Source organism: Corylus avellana, chromosome ca11 (genome assembly GCF_901000735.1).
Source record: "Corylus avellana chromosome ca11, CavTom2PMs-1.0".
NCBI classification, from domain to species: Eukaryota; Viridiplantae; Streptophyta; class Magnoliopsida; order Fagales; family Betulaceae; genus Corylus; species Corylus avellana.
In genome coordinates, this window is record NC_081551.1 from 13,359,624 (window position 1) to 13,370,871 (window position 11,248).

The following is an 11,248-nucleotide window of genomic DNA, read 5'->3' on the forward strand; positions in this document are numbered from 1 at the left end:
AAAACATGCTAACATGCAAACTTAAAGAAATCAAATGAGAGTTTAAAGGTTTTCAAAAATATTCTTGGTCTTGTAAGAAAATAGGTACAAGAACTTGTCAAGGCATCTTTAGAACTTGTAATACTTAAGAAAACAACAAGAACAACATGAAGGCAGTGGGAATGGACAAGAAAATACCTTGATGATGGCAAAATCCACCAAGGCCTCCTCCTTCTCCTTCAAAATCACTACTCACTCTAGGGTTAGGGTTTTCTAGTGTGAGGAGGGGCTGAGGGTCGAAGGGAGGGGTTTATATAGGGGCTTGGGGCGTGCTCTTCCGTGGAAAGGTGGAGAATAAGTTAAAATTACTGTTCATAGTTGTCAGCAAACGTTCGGGTACTTTCGGGGGCGAAACTTCGGGTACTACTTACACATTGGATCAAAGAGTTCAGGTGTACGTTTGAGTATTACCCAATGGCTCAAAGATCAGTCAACGAATGCTTGTGATGGTCCCCCTAGCAATCGCTCATACCCAAGTTAATTAAGAGAAAACGTTCGGGTGGTCCCCCTAATGAACGTTTGTTTAGAGAGTATAGTCTTGGGCTTTTTGGAAAATGTCAAGGGATTTGGGGTCACTCATAAGGGGCTTAGGTTTTTGGTTTATAAAACCTTGTTTTATGAAAATGTTTGTCGCAGTTTGAGCAAATTGTTTATCTTTTAAAACCCGTGATTTCTCGGGGTATTACACCGAAGGTACATGGACGAGGGGTAGTGGTCAAACAACACTATTTCATTTTTTAGGGTAGCTATCAGCTTTGTCCCCTAGTAGGCCGATACAATGATGTGGCAAGGGCAAGGATCCCCTATTCCACGTACCTGTTGGGCCTCTTCTGTCGGTCGTTGGACTTGAGGTGATTCTAGATCAGTTGGGGGCATTGGACCCCTTAAGGCCATTGAGCCCTCGGTAGAGGGGGATCCACGGATAAAGGTTTAGGGTCCTCACTAATTAATTGATGTGCACTACTAGTGTCTTCTATAAAATATTCTAATTAAACCATTTCTAAATTTAATCAAAATCTATGAAATTATGTATTAGAATAATCGTTTCTACATGAAACTTACATTTTGTTAATTTAACGCAAAGGTTGTTGTAAAGTAATATACATAATTTATAAGTACGTACAAATTTATGGAATTATAAAAATCATAACCTTTTTGTAAGTGCAATGTCCAAAACCATGATGAAAGAAAGGACTAGACGACCCATATCTGTGTGTCTAAATTCACACCTAACTCTAATAAGACCACCCAACTGCCTTTAGTCCACCAATGCTTGAAAACCACAAAAATCCTGCAGCCGTCCCTTTCTTTTATCTTTATCTTTTTTATTTATTTTATTTCCAGTTAGACCACCAACCTATCTAATCGATTTCTAGGTCAAAAAAACCTTGTCTGTATATTAGTTTTGATGACAAAAAGGGGAAGAGAAAATGAAATAGTGATCTGTAATCATATTGACCAATACTTTACGTATATCCAATATGCATTCATATGCTCGTGTTTCCCAGGCTTTTACAAAAAGTGTGCCATTCATGAAACACATTATCACCATTCATGATGCGTAATTGTTCCCATATATAATAATAATAATAATAATAATAATAAAATATCAAAGGAAAAAAAAAAAATTGAAAGTGAAAACAGAGATACATATGAGCTAGATCTTGTATATTCACATTATATATAACTAGTGATCAAGAAACTCTAAAGTAAAGCTATACTAGTTTATAAGAAAGGGAATAAATTAGGGCTAACAATTTTTGACATGAACCCAACATAAAATTAAAGAGTTATGGATGATGAGTCTAATACGTTTAATCAAATGAGTCGGGTTATGGTTGATTTATATATATATATATATATATATATATATATAACCTTATATTTATGCTTCGACACAACCCAAACCCGACACGCGATATATATAATGGCAGACAATTTTTGAAATGAGTCGCCAACTCGATACAATCCTAATACAAAATTAAAGGGCTAGTAGAATTAAGAGGTTTGACCCATTTAATTAAATAGGTCGGGTTAAAGTTGACCTATTTAGTCTTACACATATGCCTTGAAATAACACAAACTCAACACACAAATACGAATTGTCATCCCTAGAATAAACCATACGATAAATTATAATAAAGCAAAATATAAATATTTTATCATAAAAAAAAAAATACTTATTTAGAAAAATATGGATAATCCTAATTAAACAATATAAAATAATCTAACAATATGGTATTTAATTACTGAATTTTGTTGTCAAGCTAGCCCACGAAGGAAATGATAGCGTGTGATAGTCTCCCCACTCTCACAAAATATTTGCCTTCCTTTGCCCTCATTTTCCTCAACTACCACGCAACACCCGGCATTAGCTGCCACACTACGCTGCTATCTCAACCTCTTTTGATGATGATGATGAAGTTGAGACGTCACTGTGTTTTCAGTGTAACTAAAATAATATTTCCTCTCTCTAATCCCTCCGGCTTCTCTTCTTCAAATCGTTTCATCTTCTCCTTCCTTTTTCAACGGAAAGTTGCATCATTTATCTTCTGTTTCTCATGATATAATCCCATCGCTTTCTCTCCCCAGCTCGATCGGATACTCATGGCTTCCTCTTATTCTCTATCTTCGTTGATATTTCTACTCTTGTTTGTTGTTTTTCCGGCATGTTGTACGTCGAGGAGAGTTCATGAGCACCGGAAAGCGCAGACGGGATTCCACGTCACGCTCAAACATGTTGATTCCGGCAAAAATCTTACCAAGTTTGAACGTATCCAGCGGGGAGTCAAGCGCGGGCAACACAGGCTGCAGAGGCTTAGTGCACTGGCCTCACCGGATAATTCCCAGGTGGAAGCCCCAGTGCATCCGGGCACCGGCGAGTTTCTGATGAACTTAGCTATCGGGACTCCACCGGAGGCCTTCTCCGCCATCATCGACACCGGCAGCGATCTAATCTGGACCCAATGTAAGCCGTGTACGCAGTGCTACGACCAGCCCACGCCAATTTTCGACCCCACAAAATCCTCCTCTTTCTCTAAGAACCCATGCAAGAGCCAGCTGTGCGACGCGCTGCCCTCGTCGTCGTGCGGCTCTGATGGGTGCGAGTATTTCTATCAGTACGGCGACTACTCCATGACAGAAGGAATCCTGGCGACCGAAACGTTCACGTTCGGAGATTCCGACGACAAAAGGGTTTCGGTTCCAAAAATCGGGTTTGGTTGCGGAAACGACAACGAGGGAGACGGGTTCAACCAAGCCTCAGGCCTGGTCGGGCTCGGGCGAGGACCCTTGTCGCTGGTTTCCCAACTCAACGAACCAAAATTCTCTTATTGCTTGACATCTATTGAAAACTCCAAAACCAGCGCGCTTTTCTTGGGATCTCTAGCAAGCCAGAATAGCACCACCAAAGGCACCACCACCCCTTTGCTGAAAAACCCATCTCAGCCGTCCTTTTATTATCTTTCTCTTGAAGGGATCTCCGTCGGAGACACTCGCCTGCCGATCGAGAAATCCACCTTCGAGCTCGGAGACGACGGCAGTGGTGGCCTAATCATCGATTCCGGGACGACCATTTCTTACATCGATGGCAATGCGTTTGCTAAGCTCAAAAAAGAATTCATTTCTCAAGTAAAACTTGATGTCAACGACTCCGGTTCCTCCGGGCTTGATCTCTGTTTCACCTTGCCGTCCGACAAAGCAGACGTGGAGATTCCCAAGTTGGTTTTCCATTTTAACGGCGCCGATTTAGATTTGCCGGGAGAAAATTATATTGTGGCTGATTCGAGCAGCGGATTGCTTTGCTTGGCTATGGGGAGCTCCGGGAACACGGGCATGTCGATCTTTGGTAATGTGCAGCAGCAGAACTTTTTGGTTATACATGATCTTGTGAAGGAGACTTTATCATTTGTGCCTACGCAATGTGATCGGTTTTCACTCACTTGATGATCGCCATGTATTTGTGCGTTAGTTTGAATGTGTGCAAATCTCATCATGATTGTTATAATGTATTTTCTTCTTACCCTGCTTTAATAAAAGGGAAAAATTACATTTAGCGTTTATCTTATTTGGATTTAGTTCTTCCGTTTTCAATTTCAAGAATAAATCCTTTAGGTTTTGTCCAAATTTTAAATTGGTCATTAGATCACTTTGGGGCCAAAGTTAACAATTTTTCATGTCTCATTTGACATGCTACAATTCATATCAGCACCCAATTATCAATGTCAAGTGTCAAGATTAATAGTTTTCCCTCTAATACTATATAAATACAAAAGATTAGGATGATGAAAAATATGGATTTTATTTCTAGAATTGGGTTTTTTGTTTGTTTTTGACATGCCACAATTCATATAAGCACCCAATATCAATTTCAACGTCAAAATTAATAGTTTTTCCTCTAATACTATAAAACCCAAAAGATTAGGATGACCAAAAATATGGTTTTTATTTATAGAATTGGGTCTTTTGTTCATTTTTGTTTTGTTTATATGAACGACCTCACCCATTGATATTAAGTTCCCATATCGATGTTGATGTGTCAATTGAGACACATGTGACATATATTAATTAACACCATTAATTTTGACGAAAAAGTGACAGGGAGAGCAATTTAAAAGTTAGGCAAAATTTAAAGACTATTTAATTGAAATTAGAAACCTAAGAACTAATTTCAAATTAGATAAAAATCTAGGGACTAAATATCATTTTTTTTCCTTAATAAAATAGGCATAAATTGACTACAAATTAGTTTGTAGATAATTCTTATAAAATAGTTTAATAAAGTGACATGCACATGCTCTTAAACATGTGAGCTTCTCACATGTTTTCTTATTAAAGATATTAAAAAGAAAATGTGAGAAGCATACGCATATATGTTTCTCACATGCTAAGAGACGCATATCACTTTATTAGACCGGAAGTGGATGAAGGATTTTTTTTTTTTTTTTTTTTGTTAAAATTAATGGGAATAATGTAGCACATCGCAATAGAGATGGAAGCCACTTACCCTTCCAAATGATGAAATTATATGATTTGATTTCATTGCTTAATTTGTGGGAGAGGAAAGTGGTTATATCTGTGTGACTGCGTACGTCCTGAATTCTTGTAAAGAAGTGCCACGATTGCTTGACTTCATGAAAACAAAATGATCCGGAAAAGAAATGAAAAAGCTAAAGAGCTTTGAATCTCTTTCTTGATCACCTAAAATCTGATCAAGAAGCCTACAAGCAATCACATAAAATTGTTACAATTTTGCATCCCATTAATCCTCATTTCTCCAAATATATATATATATATATATATATATATATTTGAAGGTCTAAAGAACTTAAAATTTCTCATATGCTTTCCCATCTCAATATATATGATATTATACAAAATAAATCTAAAACATTTTCATTAGAAATTAATATAGGTCGTAATTAATTTGTGGGTTAGAAAATGACAATTTACCCAACTTAGTTTAACTTAATTCTATTATCCATCTTACTTTCGCCATTAGGGATAAGTAATTACAGTATAATCAACCACCACAAACAATACAAGAAAATAACTCACAAATAAAAACACAAGCATTATGAAAAAATGTAAGTTCAAAACTCCACAAATTTTTTGAAATAACTCTCTTATTCACCCAAACAAAGGAAATCAGCATTGGTTTTTGTGGAATTATATAATTTTAAGTAAAATTGTAACCTAAAATCTATCATCCACACACAGCATTAGGGTGTGTTTGGTATTACGATTTTATAGATAAAATGTGCGATTTTAAATCAAATCGTAGAAAATAAATTGTTTGGGATTGCTTTTTAAAAAAAAAATGAGATTTGAAAACGAAGTAAATTTGCGTTTTCAAATTGCAGGTAAGGGAGGTGCTTTTTTTGAAATTGCACAATTTTAAAGGCTAAAATGCAATTTTCCCAAACACTTAAAAGCGTTTTAAAAAATCACGTTTTCAAATCGCATATTTTATAATCGCTATTTTAAAATCGCAAACCCAAACGGTCCCTAAGAAGAGATTCTCTAGCCGTTTTCTATGTTTCAATTGCTACTCAAAACTTGACTTTTCAGATTTGAAGCTTCACAAGCTAGCCTCTGCACCGGATAAAGGCTATGGAAATTTGTCTCTTTATATTTCTCTTATGTCGCTTCAAAATTGATTTGGCATTAAAATTATAATTAAATTTGTGATATATACTATTGAATTTTGATCCAATAATTATTTTAAAAGTCATTTGTTTTGGTGGAAGATAAGAAAGACATGATAATAACATTTAATTAGTATTACTCTATTTGCATTAATCCATCAATTAATGTCGAGAAATTTTTTTTCCGATACGACATGATAAGTAACACTCATATATGGAGAGTCCCTTAATTCTAGGCCATTTGTTCAACATTCATTTTCATCCGTTTAAAGTTGAAAAACCAGAATATTATGTACGCATAAGTAATCAAACAAAGAAAACTGTGCATTACAAAAAAAGAAAATAAAAAATAAATAAAATTAAACAACCAAAATATTAGTTAATGAATATTAATTATTTCATACTATTTTAACTGATTAGTTCTATTACACTTGGAAAATGATCCTCTCCATTTTCAAATCTCCTCAATTTCCTCTAATTTGTGCATTTAGAATGGCAAAATTGTCCATTCATTTCCGTCTATTTCAACTGTTATCAAAGTCCATTCTACTTCATAGTTGCAGAAAATAAATAATCTGAATTAATGTGATTTTATTTAATTGTTATTTAATACAAATGTAATAATGTCTCTATTTAAATGAACAGAGAAGTCTTCATTAATGTATGAAGTGTGAGAGACAACTATAATAAAGAGTCTCTTATTAGTTAGAGATAACTTCAATGTAGTCCATGCATAAAAGTGGACTTTTGTGCAAACCATTCAGTGTTACAACATCAGCTGGAACATTCTAAGAAAAAATAAACACTCACAACTGATTATATCAAGTTTTATTATTTTTTAAAACAAAATAAATGGAGAGGGTGGCAGAGGGAGGTGGGGCGGTTTGCCGCCACCCCTAGTGGCCGGAGGTGGCCACGAACCAACCTAGGGCTGGCAAAACGGGTAATCGGGTAGACCCGATTAGTACCCGTTAAGACCCGCAACCCGATTACCCGCGACACGAACACGACCCGTTTAGCTAAACCGGTTAGCGGGTCTGACACGATTATAACACGGAAAATATCCGGGTAACCCGACACGACCCGCTTAACCCGTTTAGCATAACTGGGTCATATCAGGTAGACACGACCCGACACGACTCGTGCGCTAAACAGGTAATACGACCCGACCCGACCCGTTTAAAAAAAAACCCTTCATCAAAATTGGAAAAAATAATTTAATAAAGGAATCTCTTAGGCCAAAAGACTAGTCAAATTTATCCTAACCATCCAAGAAAAATAAAAAGTTTTAAAAGAGAATGTTTTAATATATAAATAATGATTTAAAAGATAATGTTTTAATATATAGACCCACATAGAAAAAGTAACGGAAAAACAAGGAATGAGCCAGTGAAGTGAAGACTGTAAAGTTGTGAAGTGAAGAGTGAAATGAAGCCGTGAGTGAGTCAGTAAGTGTTAGGGTTAACTTAGTTAGAACTTAGACATAGGTTTTTTTTTAAAAAAAATAATAATAAATAAATTAAATTAAATTAAATGGGTCTGGCGGGTCACTCGAGACCCGCCAAACCCGCCAGACCCAATTGACATGTCAGACCCGGTTGACCCGCCAGACCCATTTATTAAACGTGTTTGGTGGGTCGACCAGTGGACCCGCCAGACACGAATTTAATTGTGTCTTAATTGGGTAGACCCGATTAAGACCCGAACCCGATAAGCTCAAACCCAATACCTATTAACTTCGTGTCGTGTTCGTGTCGGGTTCGCGGGTCGTGTCAAAATTGACAGCCCTAAACCAACCCAGCGGCCTGGGGGAGAGAGACCCCAAATACACACGAGTCATCCTCAACACAAATTGACATAGAATTACTGATACATTATGTTTAACTCAGACGAGCTCCTTCAACTGTGGACATAAGTCATGTTAGTAGCATCTGCATGTTCAAAATCATCTTACACCCTTAGTTGTGAATTATAATGAAACTAATTTCGAATTGTAGGATGCACATGGACACACTTAGGTGATCATGCAATAGGAGTCAAACGACGAACGATCAGTTGGGAACCCAACATCATGAACAGTTCTACGATTGGTACCGTGACTATGTAAGACTAATGTGATGTTTAACTATTACAGCTCAATTATATTTATTTTTGGTTCATAGTAACTAACCAAACGAACTTCTTTATGGTCCATTGTACGTAATATACTCACAGGTCGATCGATTGGACGATCGACTCAGGAAGGAAATGGGTGACAAACTGGTAATGCATTGTAGAGGGCAGAGGAAGGCAGCTATCAGATATAACAAATATGTGGTTAACGGGAAGCTGGTTTGCACTCTTGCATTTGATGTCAGAAAGATGACTCAGAACAACGGCGTGTGCGTGCCGACTGTTGATGGCAAAACGTACTACGAGAAGTTAACAGAAGTAATTGAGAAGGAGTACTTCGACAGGACCAAGTATGTTATGTTCAAGTGTGATTGGGCGGTGATGTGGTATTATTGTAACCAAAAATATCAATTATAAAATTATCATTCGCAATAGGATGAATCTTGTAGGATATGGCTATATTGAGGGTGTCGAACCTCAAGGACTGCATGGGTTTTATTATCAAAATTCAAAAGATCAAAATTAACTTAATTAAAAAGAGAATTGATTTGATTTTCTTTAAAACTAAAGTGCATGAAAATAAAATAGATTTATAATAAGAGAAAGAGTGTAGGGTATTGACTTCACATCTATCCACACAACAATGGCTAATCATAATTAATCTCATAAATTCATTCTATGCATGTTATAAATAAACAAGAAACTACCTTATTAAAGAATAAGTATAATCTATCTTCGGTTGGCATGAATCGTCCACCTAACTACTAAGATGCGGTATGACCCGTCTTCCTTATGTATAAATTATCAAATTCTTTAATAAGATACATACAATCAATGAATAAGTGTAACCCATCTTCGGTTGGTATAAACTGTCTACCTAAATTACACTAAACTAGGGTGTAGTACAATCCGTCTTCCCTAGGCATGGCCTATTAAATCCTATTGATCATATGTCAATTAAATCCATTGTATAACCATCATCCTCATAATTACAAAAAACAAGAATGATTTGAAATCAACAAAAGTAAAATACTTTCTAAAACAAGAGAAGAATTTCACAAATATTGATTTTGGAATTTAAGAACAATTGTATTTAATAATTAAGAACAGAATCAAAAGGTAGCAATTCTCATAGTTATACAATCAACATGCATAAATTGAAAATCTAGAAATTAAATACAATCAAACAATTGTGTTTGGATAGGGTTACATCAACACCCCACGAAGGGGTTTAGCCACTCATGATCTTCTAAGTTCCAAAGACAATTTTCTGATTTCTAGCTCTAGGAAGTAGTGTGTCTGTTTACAATGTTTAGAGGCCTATTTATAGGGATTAGGAGAACCCTAAAACCCTAGAAATCCTAGGAAAATCGGAGGTCAGTTTCCCAATCCAATTGGGAGACTGAAAACCAATTCCAAGATGTAAATGGATTTTGCCGTGCACTGTACGCCCGTGTGCGCTCGATCCTAAGTCCAGAATGCCTCCAGCTTTTAAGCCCAATTTTCAATGGTTTGCCAAATAAAACCTGAAACACAAAAGCAAAACAAAAATCAAACAAATAACAATGCTAAGGAATTAACATATGCAAATTAAGGGGCTTGAATGTACAACATTCGGTGCTTATCACACCCCCCAAACTTACATATTGCTAGTTCCTTAGCAATACAAAACTGAAAATAAACTGAAAAACAAAAAGATAAATCCATCTTTCGTGGGATGTATGATTGCATTTAGCATATGTAACAAGCCTTTTAAACCCATAAACATTCCCTAGAGGACGAGTAAAGTCTCGTGAGGGTTTTCTAGGAATGATACCCACAAACATTGTCATCATTATGTTATTCAAAAGGATAAAGCATCACAAAAATAATGGTTCTTATTCATTTGCAAGCTTAAAATTATAAACTTCATCTTCAAAATTCCAAGGAATTTACAAGTCAAATCACTTACAAATGACAGATTGAGATACACAAATTTCAATTAGTGCAAAGTAAACTAACACATAAGCATGAGGCTTCAAAATAATTCCAATATGAATGAATCAACATCTCAGAATTCATTGGACTCCATATCAAATGAAACAACAAGGCATACATTTTTTTTTTTTTGTAGGCTTTGCAATGCTTAGCTCTCTTAAGCTTTCTAGTTGACCCATGTATTGAGTATTAGGCCAATGTTTCCCAAGCCAAATGGCTTTAGGGCACTAGGTGTAAAGACACCCCTAAGGACTTTCTAACTCGAGTCAAAAAGGCTACGTAGCTAGGCTAGCCATTTTATTAATCAACCCAAAAATTTCACTTTTTGACGCTGATAAGTGCCAAATATTGCATATTTTGACCCCTTTATTTACATTAGTTAATCCTTTAGTTGTGTCGTTATTTGATATTTTGTGTTAGTTTTGTGTTTTTAATGTTTTGAAAGTCAAAAAAGAAAAAACTACAGCTTTAAAGGGAAAAATGCAAAGTTTGGAAGAAAGCATACTTTGAGAAGACCTAGATGATGTGGTTAAGTTTAACCAAATCCAAGAAAAATGTTAAATCGGATTAAAGATCAGATTGGATAAAATTTCATATTTGATTCAAATTCAGATTCTGCACACATCTCAGTATTTTGACCATAACTTCATGCTCAAATATCGGATTGAAGTAATTCAAATGGCATTGGAAAGCTAAATTTATTTAACTTATTGTGCAAATTTATTTAACTCGCAAGTGCATGAATCAATTGTAGTTTAATGGATTGCAAGTGTACAGAGAATTGTATTCTTGAAATAGCAATTTAAATCTAAACTAATTAAATCCTAACCTAGTTCCAAAAAGGTTTTCAATTTTGATTTTTGAAATTGAAGATGTATCCGCAAAACAAATCACAAGGGATATCCAATTATTTAGGCAAATAAAATCAAGCAATCTATTATGTGAAATTATCTTAAATCATCAAGTTCATCCTT

The 11,248-nt window shown here is 35.6% G+C and overlaps 1 protein-coding gene across 1 annotated transcript; it reads left to right on the forward strand.

The window, feature by feature from the left end:
• The first annotated feature begins 2,443 nt into the window (after positions 1–2,443).
• LOC132166165 (aspartic proteinase nepenthesin-1) lies at positions 2,444–4,155 on the forward strand. The gene has a single exon (XM_059576939.1). The coding sequence runs from the start codon at positions 2,647–2,649 to the stop codon at positions 3,982–3,984; it is 1,338 nt and encodes a 445-aa protein (XP_059432922.1). The 5' UTR covers positions 2,444–2,646; the 3' UTR covers positions 3,985–4,155.
• The last annotated feature ends 7,093 nt before the right edge of the window (positions 4,156–11,248 follow it).

Excerpts from the sequence above, each read along its gene's own strand:
- LOC132166165 (XM_059576939.1), top strand. The coding sequence starts at position 2,647 with ATGGCTTCCTCTTATTCTCTATCTTCGTTGATATTTCTACTCTTGTTT.